Source organism: Taudactylus pleione, unplaced genomic scaffold, assembly GCF_031769625.1.
Source record: "Taudactylus pleione unplaced genomic scaffold, aTauple2 ptg001005l, whole genome shotgun sequence".
In the NCBI taxonomy this organism is placed as follows: domain Eukaryota; kingdom Metazoa; phylum Chordata; class Amphibia; order Anura; family Myobatrachidae; genus Taudactylus; species Taudactylus pleione.
In genome coordinates, this window is record NW_028285406.1 from 212,995 (window position 1) to 232,144 (window position 19,150).

General features: G+C 44.4%; 1 protein-coding gene across 3 annotated transcripts in view; it reads left to right on the forward strand.

Annotated features, from left to right (window-relative positions):
* LOC148454321 (venom factor-like) overlaps positions 1 to 19,150 on the forward strand; it is a 184,853-nt gene that overhangs the window by 124,744 nt on the left and 40,959 nt on the right. For all 3 annotated transcript variants that reach the window (XM_088461041.1, XM_088461040.1, XM_088461042.1), the window contains exons 29-32: positions 3,470 to 3,628; positions 4,267 to 4,326; positions 6,144 to 6,234; positions 8,321 to 8,372. In XM_088461041.1, coding sequence (XP_088317167.1) covers positions 3,470 to 3,628; positions 4,267 to 4,326; positions 6,144 to 6,234; positions 8,321 to 8,372 — 362 coding nt within the window. The remainder of the gene's footprint in view (positions 1 to 3,469; positions 3,629 to 4,266; positions 4,327 to 6,143; positions 6,235 to 8,320; positions 8,373 to 19,150) is intronic.

Here is a 19,150-nt window from a genome sequence, read left to right on the forward strand (position 1 = left end):
ATCAAATTGTTCAGTGTAATGTAGCAAAGTAGTTATTTCAATTCCAGTAATTTTATTTATGTGAATAAGTTGCACATCTTGAGTGAGAAAGACTCTAGGCACAGCACAGTCTCTTAGAGCACCAGCAGGGGCTATTTGCCAACAATGTATGTGTGTAGCATCTAATTGTTGGTTTAAACTTGAATCAAAGTGGAACTATACGAACCAACTGCATAACTGTAGTTAAATCTACTATCAATCATATTAATTGTTTATATCGTATCAGGCTTCAGTGCCGGCAACCGCAATCTTGGTGCCCTGCACACTCATGTTTTCTTGGCCGCCCCATCCCTCCCCAGTAAGTTCAGGCTGGTCGGCCATTGACTCATCACCCATTTCTTTCCAGCCTTATCCCTGTCCGTATTTCTTCAGCCTCATCCTGCCTGTCCCTCAGTATCATCCCCTTTTTTATATCTCAGCTGCATCCCCCTGTGTCTCTCAGCCTCACACACCCCTGTGTCTCTCAGCCTTATCCATACGGTGCCTCTTAAACCTTAATCCCCTGTGTCTCCCCAACACCAACCTTTGGCTCATGTTCCCTGTTTCTCTCAGCATTAATTCACACACATGTCTCTCAGCCCCATCATCCTGTCTCTGTCCAGCACACCCCACTGTGTCTCTCCAGCCCTGTGTCTTCAGCTCCATCCGCCCTGGTCACTTCATGTCCATTCTCCCCAACTCTTGCCAGCCCCATGCCTCTCCAGCCCAGCTGACACTTACCTCCTGCTGCTTGCTTCTCCTTTTCATGGGTGATTCCTCCCTGATGCAGCGATACAATGTCATTACATTACGCATGTTGCCACAGCAAAAAAATATAAAACTTTATTGTGCAGGCCGCTGGGCTCCCGCCTGTGCCCTGATGAATACTGCAGATGCACTGGCAAGGTGGGCACATTACCTGGATTTCCAAGCAGGGGTGTATCTAGGGATCCGAGCGCCCCTGGCAATGTAATGGACTGGCGCCCCCCTCCCCTCATAATTTCAGGCAGTGCCCCCAGTAGTATTCCCACCTATGCATTGCCCCCAGTAGCGGCCACCCTCCTCATACAGTGCCCCCAGTAGAAGTCCCCCCTATGCATTGCCCCCAGTAGTAATCCCCCCTATGCTGCATTGCCCACAGTAGTGGCCACCCCCTTTACAGTGACCCCAGTAGTGGCCACCCCCTTTACAGGGACCCCAGTAGCAGCCACTCCTTCATAGTGCCCCCAGTAGCGGCCACCCCCTTTACAGTACCCCAAGTAGAATCTACCCCTTTACAGTGTCCCAAGTAGCAGCCACCCCCTTTACAGTGACCCCAGTAGCAGCCACCCCCTTTACATTGCCCCAAGTAGCAGCCACCCCCTTTACAGTGCCCCAAGTAGCAGCCACCCCCTTTACAGTGACCCCAGTAGCAGCCACCCCCTTTACAGTGCCCCAAATAGCGGCAACCCCCCATCCCTCCCTCTGCAGTGCCAGAAAAAAAAAACATACAGAAAAAAAAAAAAACACAACTTACCTGAACCCGGCTCCTGCCAACGACCGTCGCTGTCTGCGCTTCCCGGCCCGCTCTGCAGTATGGGAGAGACGTCATGACTCGCTGCAGGGGGAGCCAGAAGATGGAGGTCATGATTGAGCTCCAGCCCGCTCCCTCCGTGGCCGCAGCAGCCAATGAGAGTCTGTGTGACTCTCATTGGCTGGCTGATATAACAAACACACAGCCGCCACTGGCAGCTATGTGTTTGTTACTGTGTAGGGCAGACCGCTGTCACTGCGGTCTGCCTTACACTTGTGGGGCCCAGGGGGACTAGCAGCTGCTGCACTGCCGCTAGTTCTGGCCTGATCCACCCCTTGGATGCTGGTGGCACTGCCGGACAGTGCCCCCCTTTGGCCGGCGCCCCTGGCGAGTACCATCCTGGCAGCATGGCCCCGCAAGCTGATACTTGTGGTTCTCCAAGTACCAGCATGTGGGGGAGGCTTGCTGGGACCTGCAGTGCTACTGTAAAGACAATGTTTATATTCTTCTATTTTTACACTACACTAACACAATCAACCCACCGTCCAGGGGTGGCGGGGATAGCCTCGCGCTATCAGCCTAGGCTAGGGGTGCCCTGGAGAGGGAGACCCCTTTATTGGAGGGGTCTCCAACTCCCCAGGGATCCCTGGCCTGGGCTGACTAGCGGTCAGGGCTGATGCTGCGGCTGGTTGGCCCGGTGATAGGGCTCCCATGGCTGTGGCATCAGTCCCCCATTAGAAAGGGTCCAGGGCTGGTTCTGTGAATTACAGGGAGACCCTACGCAAATTTTTCCCTGTAATTCAGAACCAGTCCTGGTTCCCAAAGCCCAGTGCTGGTTGTACTGAGTACAGGGAGACCCTACGTAATTTTTTCCCTGTACTTAGTCAACCAGTCCTGGGCTTGAACAGTCTGGGGATGGTTCTGTTTAGGGGGGGGACCTCACGTATTTTTTTTTTACTTTTAACTGTTTAATTACTTTTTACAGTCAGATACATGCAGGCATCTCACTGATGTCTGCATGTATCTGTGTCAATCCAACATGCTCATGCTCAAATCAAAAGCATGAAGCAGGTCTATTCATTTGGTGATTTGAAGTTCGATTTTAAGTCCGATTTTGAGGTCGATTTCAAATTGAATGATAGTAAATAAGGGTTTTGTGTGTTGGGCTATGTAAAAGTACCAATGTTTTTCCGATGGTCGATCTAAGGCCGATTTGACTAAAAATTTGATTTTACATTCGATTTTACATTCGATTTGGCCTTTAGTAAATACCCAAAAGCAAAATCGAATACAAATCAAAAGAAAATCACACTTCAAATCACTCAAAATGCAAAATCGACCTTTGATAAATTTACCCCCTGGAGTCCATTATATTTGCACATACCTGCAAATATCAATGGGTTAATAGGCCTCATAGACTAGTTTGTTTTTCAAACTTAGAAGTCTAGACTGCAGCACATGGACCCCAGGTTTCGTTCCAACCAGGATGTTATCTGCATGGAGTTTGCACATTGGAACTGTGCTCTTTCTGAGACCGTTAATACATACTAGTAGTACAAGTAGTGTTAATTGGCTTCTCACCAAATTGGCACTGGTTTGTGTGTACAGTATTTGTACCTTTAGAAGGAAAATTAATTGTGAGCTCTACTGGGGAAGTTGTTGCATAGATGATTAATTAATAAACATTCTCTGTACAATGCCGTGACATGTAATGATAAAAATAACACTAATAATTATAATATTAATAATTGTGACCATTCATTTTAGGTTCTCTAATTAGACATCAAAGTTGCATTTGATTGTAAGAAAATGTAACACTGTAATTACTAATTATGTCATTTTTTGCAAATTAAGACAACAGTTTTCCTTGCAATTGTCACTGCTATGTCTTCTGATGTAACTAAATCCATATATTGTCCTACAACACTTGTCTTCTAGGCTACTATCATGTTGTTCCAAGCTCTTGCTCGGTATCAGATAGATGTCCCCCCTGTCAAAGATTTGGGACTGAAAATATCTTTCCAGCTTCCTGGGAAATCAGAAAAGACAACTTTTGACTTTACGGGTAATAACGCCATGCTGCCACGCTCAGACCAGGTGAGAGCCTGCTGTAGTGCGCTGCTGTAAGCCATAAATACAGCGCTCATTCCTGTGATGCAGATAATGGAATGAGGTGGGCTGTCTACAGTGATCTCACAGAGGAGAGGGTGACACAGGGCACTTGCTGGAAATGTTCTACTGTGTTTGTTGCAATTGATGAAATCATACTTGGCGACCTTTTGGCTGCCTCTCCCGAAAGGAGGTCAGCACTGTGGGGGGGCGGGGCTCAGCAGAGGTGGGAGGGTCTGTGGCATGATGGTGTAGCCCCGCCCCCTGCTATCTGCTGAGATTAACATCATTGTGGATCTGGGGGTGGAGCCACGATGATGTGATTGAACGAGAATTGCATCATTGGTCACCTATGTTGCCCACTACACTGGGGAAGTGGGCAGCTGTGCCCCGGGAGACTTGTCCAACTTTCGGGGTGGCCAGGAACTACAACCTAATTTTCAGGAGCATCCTGGCTATTCCGGAAGAATAGTAGAGTATGCATGAAATGTTTCTCATAATTGTTTTATGTATAATGTAAACATAATGGATCATACTGTAGGTAAAACATGCACAGGCTGCAATACCTGCCATGGTGGAAATGTACTGCTGTATTGTATCAACTGAAGCAATGTGTCACTTTACAGACATCAGTGAGTGGGGACTTTGTGGTCAGTGCACGTGGGAAGGGACGAGCAACTTTGACGGTAAGTTTAGTAACCAGTTTGTTTTTGTTTTTTGTGGGTTTTTTTGTTGTTGAATATGGTAAATATAATGGATTACAAACAACATCAGAACTAGTTTATTCTGGCCTCACGCACTCACTGCAGTATTTACCTCAATGTCAGGGAATTGGATACAACTTGTCTTCCCCACTGATCCATTCGTTTTCCATTAGTTTGATCAAAATCAATTGGATCACCATCTGAAAAGTTGGTAAATGAAGACTTCTATTGAACTGTCGGTGCGGTCTTTTATGTTTACTACACTAGTATCTCCCCATGATGTCAAAAGAGTTAGAGGGGTATTTATCAAAACTCGGAGAGTGATAACATTGTACAAATAGAGATTGTAAGAGATAAAGTACAAACCAATCAGCTTCTAACTTACAGTTTACAGGCTGTATTTGAAAAATAGCAGTTAGGAGCTGATTGGTGGGTACTTTCCGTCTCACAATTTTTAGATTTCTCAAAGCTTTGATAAATACCCCCCTTAGGCCAGAAAACATTTAACTTGTGAACTAATATTATTGGCCAGATTGTATTGGCATCTTATTGCTTGTATGCAGCGTTAGGATCTGCATATAACCTTAGAATAAGTTAGAATAGGACACTGTGTGACCCCACTTAAATCTGGTGCCACAGACATATACAGGAAAAATACAAGCGTGGTGATTTCTTGTTATTACTGTTGAACCTGCGGTTGATGGGTTCTTTGTTTTAAAAGATTTGGTCGCTGTTCAACCCAGTTCATTGGACATAAATATATATATATATTGCAAATCCATTCATCTCATACATAACTGGTGCATTCACTGAAATATAAGCAGAAACTGTAAAAACACCACAGGAGGTGCACATTGTACTCGATAATCTGTAATCTGCGTGTGCAGAGGACATATTCTGCACATCTGTGTGATCGTACGCAGAGCGGAAGCAGACTGTCAGTGATTGACAGTCTGCTGCCGTTTATGGGCAGGGAATGGGTGGTGATGGCCACCGCTTCCCAAAATGGAGGAGTGTCACCACTGCTGGCGGGGGGGAGAGAAGAGGCCAGGATCTCCGTCAGCTGATGAAGATTGCCTGGCCTCTTTTACTCATCTGCGACGGCTGGCTTGTGTCAGGCAGATGATACAATGAGGATGTAGTTTATATATCGGTGGACGGGATGCTGGCAATCAAAATACAGACACCGGAATCACGCCTCCTGGCAAAATGCCAACGCTGATATCCCAAAGGGGATCATGATACCGGCATCGTGAATGCTGGAATCCTGAATGTAGGGGGTTAGTTTTAGAGACCCCCGGGGGGAAATTTTTTTAGGTACCCCTCCGAGGAGGGTTAGAGTTAGGCTGCGGGGAGGAGGTGTTAGGTTTAGACACCACCGGGAAGAGATTAGGGTAAGGCAACCCCTCGGGAGACTTAGATTTAGGATGGGGGGAGGTTAGGGTTAGGCACCACCGAGGGAGGGCAACCCCCAGGGAGGTTATGGATAGGCACCACCAAGGGAGGGTTAGGGTTAGGCACCCCCCAGGGAGGTTAGGGTTAGGTACCACCAAGGGAGGGTTAGGGTGGGGGAGAGGGGAGAGGTATAGGGTGCTTACCAGCCAGCATCAGGATTTTCATCTGTCGGGCTGCCAGGGTCGGGATTTGAACCGATAGCCCTTGCACAGTGCACTCTATGTAACAACATAGATATAGTCAGTCTATGTTATAGGAAAATGCATGTATACCACATCATATCATTGATACAAGTGACTATTGAATATTGCATTGTATAATTGATGATATAATTATCTCCATAGATATTTTCTGTATATTATGGGATTAAGACAGAGGAGGAAAAGAAATGTAATAACTTTTACCTAGCTGTGACAGTAACGGATGAGCCCTTAGGTGAGTACATGGGTCTTTATAATGTGTTTTGTTTCTACATTGTTGCACTTAGCTATGTTCTAGAAATAATATAAATAATGCTCCTTGAACGCTATACTATATACAAATACATATATGCTTATTCAGGGCAATATAATTAATATTTATACACAAAATTAACAATAGGCTTTAATCCACAGCACTCAACTATCTGCAGTGCCTGAGGTATAGCACAACGTTTAAATAATAAATCATATGTGCTCTGCACTCTCCAAATCACACTCCAAACTGTATTTCATTTGAATTCAGGGAATGCCGATTCCGAGATATTGCAATAACTTAGAAGAACGATCTGAACCAAATGAAAAAGTTCCCCAAAGGTTAGGAGTGTGCAGCTATGACCTGAGGAACTTCAACCAATAAAGTTCTATAAAGTGAATATATATAGAAAGATTGGTAGTTACAATGCTTCTCCATCCGTTAAGTCGTAGAGTATTTTGTGGGTACCGAGTGAGAATATAAATTTATACAGTATACAATGTGTAAGATAAGTGAAACAATCATTCAAACATCTAACAAGTGGTATGCTCACCATTTGGTTTAGAGAATTATGCCTTGGGTAAAACTGAACTGATACCCACCTGTGATCATGGTTTGCAACATGGTCTCCAGGATTTCCTGCTGTTGTAGTCCTCAATGGGTATATGGAATACATTGGGAGAAAAAAAGGATGGGCCCACCAGATAAGGATTTATTGGACTATATTCACCCTTTGTCAGACCTATGGAGATCATTCAGACCCGGACGCTAAGCTGCGTTCTCTCGCAGCCGTCAGGGGGCGGGTATGCAAATTCCGCGATCGCACGGCCAGGCTTAAAGATGCCCTCTATGTCTTAGTGAGCAACGGCAGAGCGATCGCACGCCAGTATAAAGACGCCCACTTTTCTTTCTGTGCACACGTCATCTCCAGGAAGTGTCTGATTATTCAGTAACATCGAGAGCCATCGGAACTGCTTGCAGCCCTTGAGGTAGACCCTACCCCGCCACAAGCACTGCCATCACTGCAGGCTGAAATACAACCAGGAGACATGTACAATGATGCTTCCATGCTAATTATGCACGCCCAAAGAATGGCGTTTTGACGCGCTGACATGCCTGCGTTCGCACATATACTCCCCATTTTCCAGGACCTTCCCCTGTTATCACCAACAAACGGCACTATCTGTCACTCAAAGTAGCGCTCAGTCTTTGTGTTACGAGCGCACGATTCCCGACCCCAGTGACTGGCACGCGCACTGCCATGCATGCGCAGACGGGCGACTATCGGCCATAGCGTGCGATTGTAGCTTAGCGAGCAGGTCTGAATCACCCCCTATGTAATTAGGAACCCTAATGTCCTTCGGTTTCTTTATCATGAGTTGCAGGGATACCCTCTCATTTGTAGGAGGAGAATTGCATACTGTGGATGCTATACAATACTCCAGTATGGGTGCAACGTGTATCACAGATCGCGATCTGCTTTCTCAGGAATGTAAAGTTTATACATACCCCCTAATATCATAGAGAACAAACTAATAAGGTGCATGGGCACATGAGACTAGAAGGGGGCCAGGTAGAGTATGAAGCGATAGATATAAGGTAGGCACAGTGCTGTGTAAATGGACTGAGGAATAAGCGATAGTTACAGTTTTGTAAAACAGGTGGATAGTAGACTGACTGACTGACTGAACTATAGGTAACAGATAGAGGGGTCTATGTACTAAGCAGTGATAAGTGACAGAGTGAAAAGTGATAAGTCTGTGATAAGGTGCCAGCCAATCAGCTTCCAATGGTCATCTCACAGGCTGTGTTTGAAAAATTATAGTTGGGAGCTGATTGGCTGGCACCTTATCACTCTCTTATCACTTTTCACTCTGTCACTTATCACTGCTTAGTACATAGACCCCATACAGAGCAAAAACAGTACTTAAGTTTGTGCAGTGACATTAGGTATTGGTGGGTATAAGTTGAGAATTTAAAAGGCTGGTAATTATTATTATTATTATTATTATTATTATTATTATTATTATTATTATTATATAATATATTTTTAAAACTTTCCAAACAGCTAAGAGGCCAGAAGGTTCTAAGTCAGCTGTCTCCCTTAATATCTGCACCAGGTAAGTCACATTATTTAGTAATTATGCTAAACTCTACGTTCACTGTAAGACACAGTTGGGCATTTCCTGGAAGGACAGTAAGAGAAGCCCAATGTACTGTAGGCTATAATCTTCTGTGTGCACTTACACCAGCCATGGTACAAGGAATGCATCTGAAAACCACTAAATCTCTACGTATGTACATTTCTGCTTAACCTACATGCTTACACCCCATTACCAGCCAGTTTCACCCACTTAAGGGCAAGTGGAGGTACAACTGAAAAAACACATAAGATCCATCCACAAACATCTGCATCGGAAAACCTCATGCTGCAAGAAAAAAGTAAAACTACTGCAAAATATCAGATCCCATATTTATCAAACTCCTTCCTCAAAACAATGATACAGAAACTATAGATTGTTTAAGTTACCTTTAACCAGGTGTTGTTCCATAATAAGTAATTTACTCCAATCCAGTATACTTAAGAATTTGTCATTTTATTAATTAATTAAATAAACAGATCTAGCCCTTTTAACTGGGACATATTCTCCAAGGGTTGATGCAGCAAAAACAACCCTGATTGACATTATCACACAGTACTTACACATTATTACAATATTCAAGTAATACGCCCCCCCTTATACACCCACTAACATTATCAGATAGACAAAGCTTGTTCTTGCTAGCTCCTCCTTGGCAATCAGAATCGAAACTGAATTCTTTTAAGAGATACTCATGGCGTGCTGCATCCCCATATTTAGTCTGGGTGTTGTTCTCAACACAAGTATACATATATGGGCAAGCTCTTGTTCACTGTGTTAGATAAACAGTTTTCCTTGGGAGCGGCCTTAAAGACACACACTAATTTCCATTTAAATGTGAGTTTGGACAGAGAAACAAAATGGACGTACAAATGCCCTATTACATCTCATGTACTGCTTCATTATACAGCATAAAGCATATGTAAATATGGAATTATGTAAATTAGTCTTTGACAGCTCCACCCTTAGATAAGCACATTAATTACATGTGCTATATCTCATCTCCATCTCTTGTATGTTTTCATTTTTAAAGTAGCCATCTGAATACAGCATAGGCCAGCTACAAAAAAAATCAGGATTAAGGTTTCAAGAATAAACTTTGTCTGTACATAAAATATGTTAAAAAACTTTTCTAAACCTGAAAATCAAAACTAGTATCTAATCATGATCATCATAAATCACTTTAGAGTCTTTATCATAATGTATTCATAGAAATTCTTCTTTTATAGTATAAGCCTCATTTATGTAATTGATAATAATGGCTTCTTCATCTGTAGTATCATTGGTCAAATAACTTCAACAGGGAATTTCAAGATTTGTATAAAAAGTTTGATAATATCCTCCAGTCTGTACAATCAAGCAATCAATTATGTTGTAGTAACGGTATTGTAGTAACAGTTCATTCAAGAATATTTTTAATGAATGTCCAACATATATGAATATCTTATCATATTAAGTCCAGTATCATTGTCAATAAATTTGTCCAGTTCAATAATTTCATGTTGATTATCCAAATATCCCCTATTATCATACATAAGGATGTTAGCAAAGGTGTTTCCAACATGATATCTCACTGAAGTATCAATTAGGGAAATTTATTTATTATTCACTGGATCAATATCTCTTGTAAAACGTCTGGCATCCTGCAAAAGAACTTATCACAAATTATTATGAGTTATAACATAAAACAGTAGTATCAGTTTGCCTAAAAAGGAAATATCTTCTGAATTAATTGGCAATAATTTGTAAGCATACTTTTCTCCTAGGTAATAAAGATCATCTGGTAAAAAGAAAATAACATCAAACCCAAATATCATGGTAGTAACTAACATTCCTAATATGTCTGAACTACAGTCAGGTGCATAAATATTGGGACATTGACAGCATTTTCAGATTTTGGCCTCTATTCACCACCACAATGGCTTTGAAATGAAACAAACAAGATGTGCTTTAACTGCAGACTTTCAAATTTAATTTGAGGGTAATTACATCCAAATCAGGTGAACGGTGTAGGAATTACAACGGTTTCTATATGTACCTCCCACTTTTTAAGGGGCCAAAAGTAATGGGACTATCAACTCAAAAGCTATTTCATGGACAGGTGTGGGCTATTCCCTCGTTATTTTATTATCAATTAAGCAGGTAAAAGGTCTGGAGTTGATTCTAGGTGTGACATTTGCATTTGTAATCAGTTGCTGTCGACTCTCAATATGAGATCCAAAGAGCTGTCACTATCAGTGAAGCAAGCCATCATTAGGCTGAAAAATCAAAACAAAACCATCAGAGAGATAGCAAAAATATTAGGTGTGGCCAAATCAACTATTTGGAACATTCTTAAAAAGAAAGAACGCACCGGAGAGCTCAGAAACACCAAAAGACCCGGAAGACCACGGAAAACAATTGTGGGGATGACAGAAGAATTATTTCCCTAGTGAAGAAAAACCTCTTCACAACAGTTGGCCAAATCAAGAACACTCTCCAGGAGGTAGGTATATATGTGTCAAAGTCAACAATCAAGAGAAGACTTCACAAGAGTGAATATAGAGGGTACACCACAAGATGTAAACCATTGGTGAGCCTCAAAAACAGGAAGACCAGATTAGAGTTTGCCAAACAACATCTAAAAAAGCCATTACAGTTCTGGAACAACATACTATGGACGGATGAGACAAAGATCAACTTGTACCAGAGTGATGGGAAGAGAAGAGTATGGAGAAGGATCCAAAACATACCACTTCATCAGTGAAGCATGGTGGTGGTAGTGTCATGGCGTGGGCATGTATGGCTGCCAATGGAACTGGTTCCCTTGTATTTATTGATGATGTGACTGCTGACAAAAGCAGCAGAATAAATTCTGAAGTGTTTCGGGCAATATTATATGCTCATATTCAGTCAAATGCTTCAGAACTCATTGGACGGCGCTTCACAGTGCAGATGGACAATGACCCGAAGCATACTGCAAAAGCAACCAAAGAGTTTTTTAAGGCCAAAAGTGGAATGTTATGCAATGGCCAAGTCAATCCCCTGACCTGAATCCGATTGAGCATGCATTTCACTTGATGAAGACAAAACTGAAGGGAAAATGCCCCAAGAACAAGCAGGAACTGAAGACATTTGCAGTAGAGGCCTGGCAGAGCATCACCAGGGATAAAACCCAGCGTCTGGTGATGTCTATGCGTTCCAGACTTCAGGCTGTAATTGCCTGCAAAGGATTTGCAACAAAGTATTAAAAAGTGAAAGTTAGATTTAGGATTGTTTAGTTTGTCCCATTACTTTTGGTCCCTTAAAAAGTGGGAGGCACATATAGAAACCGTTGTAATTCCTACACCGTTCACCTGATTTGGATGTAATTACCCTCAAATTATCTGAAAGTCTGCAGTTAAAGCACATCTTGTTTGTTTCATTTCAAAGCCATTGTGGTGGTGAATAGAGGCCAAAATATGAAAATTCTGTCAATGTCCCAATATTTATGCACCTGACTGTATATGTATAATCTGTATAACTATTTGGAACACTCACTATTGGAACTAATCCCTAGCAGTGTATAATCAAATGCCTCATTGTAAAAATACATTGTACATAATAAGCATCTAGTTCTTTAAAATCTTCCTTACATTGTTCATTATAGCAAGGAACTTCAGGTTTGTACACAGTAAAGATTTTATTACAATATTCTGATTCAACATGTTCTACTTGTATTTGACTAGTAAACATTCCTGCAGTTATTCAAATCTGAGGTGTAGTCTGCTTAATTTCATATACTTTCTTATTAATGCATCCGAATACTTGAATAAGTTTGAGGATAGATAAGCACCCTGTTTGATATGTAATTTTGTTAGGTAAGTTAAGAGTTAAAAGCTGGAGGGGGATGTGGTTAGTATTCGTCACTTGAGGAGTATAAGCCTATGGTAGGATTTAAGGGAGGGCTTAGAGGTTCCATATAAATAGCCTGGTGAGGGGAGCCATCTTCCTCTTTCCAGTTTATTTCAACCAAGCTGGCTAAGTGGCATATGTATTGTATTTTATATGTCTGTCTTTCTCTTCTTCTTTCACATTTCACACCCCATTTATTTCCCCTGGTCTATCACCCTCTCTGTCTCCTGTTAATTTTATCTTTTACTACCTTCCTATTTCTAATTTCCCCCCTGTCCTTTCCTTTCTGCACATGTTCCATACTTTTCTTCCCCATTCCCCTGCTTGTGTTTCCATATAGTCCCTGTTACCTGCCAGTGCCCTCCCTCCCTGTCATTTCCAGATACACAGGCCCTGTGTCCCCCCCCCCCCCCCCCCCGCCCCTGGCTGCCAGGCCTCTCACCTCCGTGGCTGCTTCCCCAGCCACGCGAGGGCCATGGTCCGCTCAGGCGCAAGGCTCCACCTGCCTGCACTCCCGCTGCCGGCTCTCGATTGCCGCCCCCCCACATCAACCACACCTTCCCCGCGGCCGCCTGCTCTCAAGTGGCAGCGATATTAGCTAGACGGCCCCCACTCCCCGTCTCCCCTCATGCTAAGCGCGGCCATCCCGCTCCCTGCACCAGTAGCTAGCTCCACCACAGGGTTGCGGCGGCCATCTTGTGCAGCCAGGCGCCGCATGGTGCTCTGCCGCACCCCTCCGACCCCCCCATGCCCCCACTACTTAAGAACAGGGGGGCACCTCCCTGCACAGCCTCCCCCCTGCTCTGCCAGCACCAGAGACTCCCTTGGTGCGGTGTCCCCTAGCGCGCCACCCACCAACTTGTCCCCTTTCCCCCCCCGCACCCTGGGGTGGGGGTTACACCCCCCTTGCATTTAGGGGCGGCTGGTGCACAGCACAATAATCCTGCCCCATTCAAGCCTACAATGACGCGCCGCCGGGCTGCCCCCCCCCCTTATTTCCCTGCCACCGGGATGCTGCACATAAGCCCAATGCATTTTTCAGCCCCTTATCATCCGCCCCACTTATGCACTGCCAGCCACTACCCCCCACCCTCCTCCAGTTCGCCCCCTCCACTGCTAACGCGGCCCCCCCCCTTTTTTCCCAGGGATTGGCGCATCACTACAAGGCGCAATAGCTATGCCCATCCAGCCGCATGCCACTACAGCTGTTTTCCTGAACCCATACATGTTTCCACCCCTCCTCACACCGCTCCCCCCAAAACCTGATCCTGTACCCCCGCTGGCTACAGCCTCTCCTGCTCTTTCTTCTGCGGAGGGACTTTGTTGCGTGGGTTTCACCGGATATTTTTTTGAGCCCCCAGGTCACAGTTTTTTGAGCGTCTAGGACCATTGTTGAAGTCCAGCGGACAGATGGTGCTGATGTCGAATCAAGTCGTGGTGGGCGCACCGCGCAGCGAGGGACTGTTGGCGAACACAAAGGAGCCAGTGGCTGGGCCTTCCACGTCAGGATCAGGTGAGCATGGTGTTAACCCATTTGCGCAGCACACATTCCCCTTCCACTGATGGTATACCTTCGGGTATGTTATGTTTTTTGCGGCGTGCTACCTTGAGTCCAGACACAACAGGAGGGACAGGCAGTGTTTTCAATTAGGTTTCAAGGATGTTGAGGTTTGGTTTGCTCGACCAACTGCCTAGCTTGCCTGCGGAATCCTCGGTTGGTCGGAAGCAGCCCTTTCTGGCCTGCCCAGATCTGTGGGCATCAGCCGCTGGTAGTGCTACGCGTGTAATAACACGCGGGGTCATATGGGGCAGGCTGTGGATACAGTCATATCTGCATGCTCTGTGGGAGCATTCATCCAGCCAAGGTGTGCGCGTTGGTCTGCCGCACAGGGTCAAGGAGAATATTGCAGCAGCAGCGCAGAGGTGTTCAGAAAAGCACCGTCATTGATTAATTTGGGGGTTTTTGGCGTGGGTTTGCATTTATCTTTGACACAGGAATATCCGTGGTTTCTGAGAGGAATCTGAAAGCGGAAGTCGGGTGGGGGCCCATGCGTGGCCCCTTTTGCTCCACCCACTTTTGGTACGGTTTAGGTGCACCGCCTTCAAGGGGGTGTCATAGAAGGAATTGGGTAAATTGGGGTTGTTACAGAGTCTCTTACATAAATGGAAGGGTTCGGCAATCACACAAAATATCTGTCAGATCACTGCGCCATTTAACAAACGGGGGGAGGGCTCTACTAGCTAAGGCAGATATCGCATCTGCTTTTTGACTGCTGCCCATTTCACCCCGAGTCCTTTAAATATTTGGGGTTTGGAGTTGCGGGGCTCAATTACGTTACACAGAGGGAAAGCCCTTATGGCCTTGTGGTTAAGATGACTGTTTATACATGGTGGCCGATTGGCTTTTTCATTTCGTGTACTTTAGTTGAAGGTTTTAGTTACTTTTTGCAGTAGTTGTCCATGCGGGTATTGGGACATACTGTGGTGTCCCGCTACCTGGATGTTTTCATGTTATGGGGCTAGTAGATACCAGAGTTTGCCAGTATTCAATTAATTTCCTTAGTTTAGTCGTTATGGGAGCCCCGATGGCTCGTGACAGGTAAGAAGGTTCAGTTATGCGCATTATCTTATTTGCGGATAGAAATCGATACCTTGATAGGATTATGCCGCTTGCCTATGGCGAAGGCGTGGCGTTTTGGGGAGTTGCTAGAAGCATTTCATTTTGGCAAAAAAAAAAAAAGTTTCGCTAGTACAGTTGCAGTCGCTATCGGGCCCCCTCAGTTTGGCATTTAGAGTCATACATAGGGGTTGGTTTTTCAGTAGACGGCTAGAAGGAGCCACAGCAGGGGTTAGGAAGCCTCGTCACCTCATATGTGTCCCTCTGGAGCGGAGTGGACATGCTGCGCATTTGTTTGTTTTTTATGCGCAAATTCAACGGAGTACAGTTCTGCACACGTCACCCGTAGCCAAGTCCGAACTTAGACCGTTACGTATGCATCCTGTTCATTAAGTGGTGCATTTGAAGGGGAGTGTGGCACGGAGCCTTGGCCGGTTTCCTGTGGGTTTCAGGACCTAGACAGGAACATCCTTATTCTTGAGAATTTTTCAATTGTAGTGGCGGTCGAACTGCGGTCCAGCAAGCCTTGCATTAGGCAAATCCTGTTTGGTGATAACTTAGGTGTGGTATAAGAAGGCTCTAATCTAGGACGGACTTGGATCCGGCCTCGCAGTGGTTAGGCATCTATGTGTTTAAGGAATATTGAGTTTAGGGCACGGCATGTTTCGGGCGTTGCTACCAAGATAGTGGACATCTTATATCGTTCAGTAGGACATGTTTCATTCGCTCGCACCTCCTGCTAATTTACATGGTTTCTCCTTCCCCTTCCATGCCTGGCGGATCGTCACGCCGGCACCCAGGGACTAGCACGGAAGTCATGGGCACCAAGTACATTAAGACCTACACGCTAGTTTTGTGCGATTGGCAAGGTGTTTAGCTTCCAAGAGCGGGCGGTTTCAGATGGTTAATGATTGTATGGCAGAGTTTGTCTGTAGCTGCTATGACAGGGGTCGTTCCAAGGCGGCTTGTCTCCAGCGTTACCCAGTATAATTTTCCAAGTTGCACGTTTGGCGGATCCTGACAAATTATTTGTATTAAACAAGGCATTTAATAGGGTGGGCAAGAGAGTATTAACAAAGGTATTTAATAGGGTGGGCAAGGGAGCGTCCTAACAAAGGCGTTGCGCGGAGCCCCATCAACACAGCCCTATTACAGGATTTGATTGGGCCAGTAAAGGAGTGGCTTCGGTCTAGTGCTAGGCGCCTTCCCCCCCCCCCCCTTTTTGGTTAGCATTTTCATTAGCTTACTTTAGGGCTTTTAGAATGGGTGAGCTAGTTGCTGCTACTAAGATTTCTGCGCTATCAGGTTTAATGTTAAAATAAGGTGGTTATCAAACCGGTATTGAGCTTGTGCTGAATAGATGGGTCTAAGACAGATTAACTGGCAGGGAGCGAGGGATTTCTATTCAGATGCATGCAGATCCAGTGATTTGGCCAGTTGCTCTTTGGGGTACTTTAATAGGGTTTGCCCTCCAGGTGGCGGGCAGTGGTTATCCATGTTAATCTAACTCCCTTTTGTCCAGGTCGTAGTTTACGAGGGTGTTTCAGAATTATATTATAGCTAGGGCAGTGGAAGTCGTATTTAAAACAAGTAGCATTAAGTAGTTGCGCTCCTTGCGAGTTTGTTGGGAAACCCAGGGGCCTTATGCCTACTGCCGCTAGGGATTCTGAAAGGATTTTCAGCTTTTGCCCTCAAGGAGGTTTTGCTGTTTTTCATCTTCAGATGGGTCACCCAACTATTTGTTTCCCTTTCCTTGTGGTTAGATTATTGTTGTTATTATACATAGCAATTTCTGTTTGTATTAAATACCAATATCTGTCTGTATAAATGCCAATTCTGTCTAGGTGAACTTTCGGACAGGGTTGTCTGTGAGTGCTAACTGTCGGGTGTGGGAAAATTCCTATATTTACTGGGCTAGCCATCACCCTTTGGAGTTACATGCCCAATTTTGGTTGTGAGTGCGTAAGTGGCATTGCTTAGGATTACGAGAAATGCACTGTAAGTGCCTGCTAGATGCCCCATGGGCAGCAGAGGAGAAGTTTGGGGCCAGACTTGGGAGGCAATGATTTGGTCGCGTTCGTGGGTATTAAACAGATATGGCCATTGCACGCTTGTCATTTAGCGTTTGGTGGACGCGTCATACAATACCCAAGTTTATGTCACGGGGCAGAGAGCTTGCATAGGCCCGACGGGGTACATCTCACGAGCGCGCGGCTAGAGCGGTTGATCGATGACCTCTGCAGTTTTAATTTCATTAAGAAGGTCACAGTTTTGGTGGCGGGCCTGGTTCTGCGAACCGGGCTTTGGCGGGAAGCAGTGCTCATGGGCGGCCTATTATTAGCGCAGGAGTGCCTGTGGTAGCATTCTTCCTTTGAGAGTGGCCAGTTTGTCACCGCCTAAAGGGGGGACATGGTCATTGTTCCAAGGGAGGGACCAATGCTGTGCCAATTAGGGAAGGATGGTACTGCCCCAGGTCAGTCTGTGCAGGGCGGGGATCCGCCCCTTTTTATTTGTATTGATATCCACTGGGCTGTGGCCTTGGAGCACTGCTTTCTTCTTGCCACCTATTCTAGAATTTCAATTTGATCAATAAATTCTGGATGTGACCTCTTTGAATTCCATATTCATGTGTCAGTGTGTTTATTTCTAGGTTTAGGAATAAGTTAAGTTAACAAAAGGGAATAATAAAACAAATGGGTGACTTAATGCATCCGAATACTTGAATAAGTTTGAGGATAGATAAGCACCCTGTTTGATATGTAATTTTGTTAGGTAAGTTAAGAGTTAAAAGCTGGAGGGGGATGTGGTTAGTATTCGTCACTTGAGGAGTATAAGCCTATGGTAGGATTTAAGGGAGGGCTTAGAGGTTCCATATAAATAGCCTGGTGAGGGGAGCCATCTTCCTCTTTCCAGTTTATTTCAACCCCACCCACCCACCCGTGTAAGATGGTTTGTGTAAATTTTTCTGTTGTTGGATAGTGCATTTGTCTGTGATTTTCTCCCAACAGGTAGATGTGCAGCCTGGCGGGAAGCAGTGCTCATGGGCGGCCTATTATTAGCGCAGGAGTGCCTGTGGTAGCATTCTTCCTTTGAGAGCGGCCAGTTTGTCACCGCCTAAAAGGGGGGACATGGTCATTGTTCCAAGGGAGGGACCAATGCTGTGCCAATTAGGGAAGGATGGTACTGCCCCAGGTCAGTCTGTGCAGGGCGGGGATCCGCCCCTTTTTATTTGTATTGATATCCACTGGGCTGTGGCCTTGGTGCACTGCTTTCTTCTTGCCACCTATTCTAGAATTTCAATTTGATCAATAAATTCTGGATGTGACCTCTTTGAATTCCATATTCATGTGTCAGTGTGTTTATTTCTAGGTTTAGGAATAAGTTAAGTTAACAAAAGGGAATAATAAAACAAATGGGTGACTTAAAACAAAATGGAATACGTTCACTTACATATGAAAATAACATAATTACTAGTGGTTTTGCAAATTATAGTTATCAGTAACCCCTTTTCCTGTTTTTAAAAAAAATTTTTTTTTCACAATTCTCACGTTTTTCTGTTAATTATCTTAGTATTTTCAGTATATTTCAACACAAGAATGGTTCTGGCACAAATTCAACAATTAGAAGCATTTAATACTTTACCCATCAATGAATATTTTTGTAGAATTGGATAATGTTTTGAATAATATCCATACACCATAGTAGACACCTTTCTTCTGGTTTAGTACAGTAAATGCAAATGCACTTTTCAATAGATGATAAATCAGATTTCTGATACTGATAATTTAACCTGCTTAGAAAAGAGGAAGGAAAGGACTTATTAGAATAACCCCATCATCCACACAACTGGATGTGTAGTCATACCAGACCATGAACCCTTGCTCGTCCTCTCTCCAAGTTTCCTTTGTAATCAGTCTATATCATAGTCTATTGAAAGCAATAATCTCTACCTTGATTGAATAGTTCTCATAGTCCTATATCACAGTCTTTATATCAGCACTTGAGTCTGAGAATAAGTCCCCTTTAAGCTCGATCTCTCTCTGACCTTTTTCAATGCGAGCCATGGATCCAGGTGTCCTTCTCAGCAACCTTTATAGCTGTAACTGTTGTCAGCATTACTTTGCCATGCCAAGGACCATTCCATTGATCTGTAAGGGAACCAGAATGTAACAAACTTCTCATCATACCATCATAGTCTCTAGACTGTATTTCATTTTCTGCATCAAATGCTGATGTTGGTTGAATATCCTGTTGAGCTTCCCCGAAA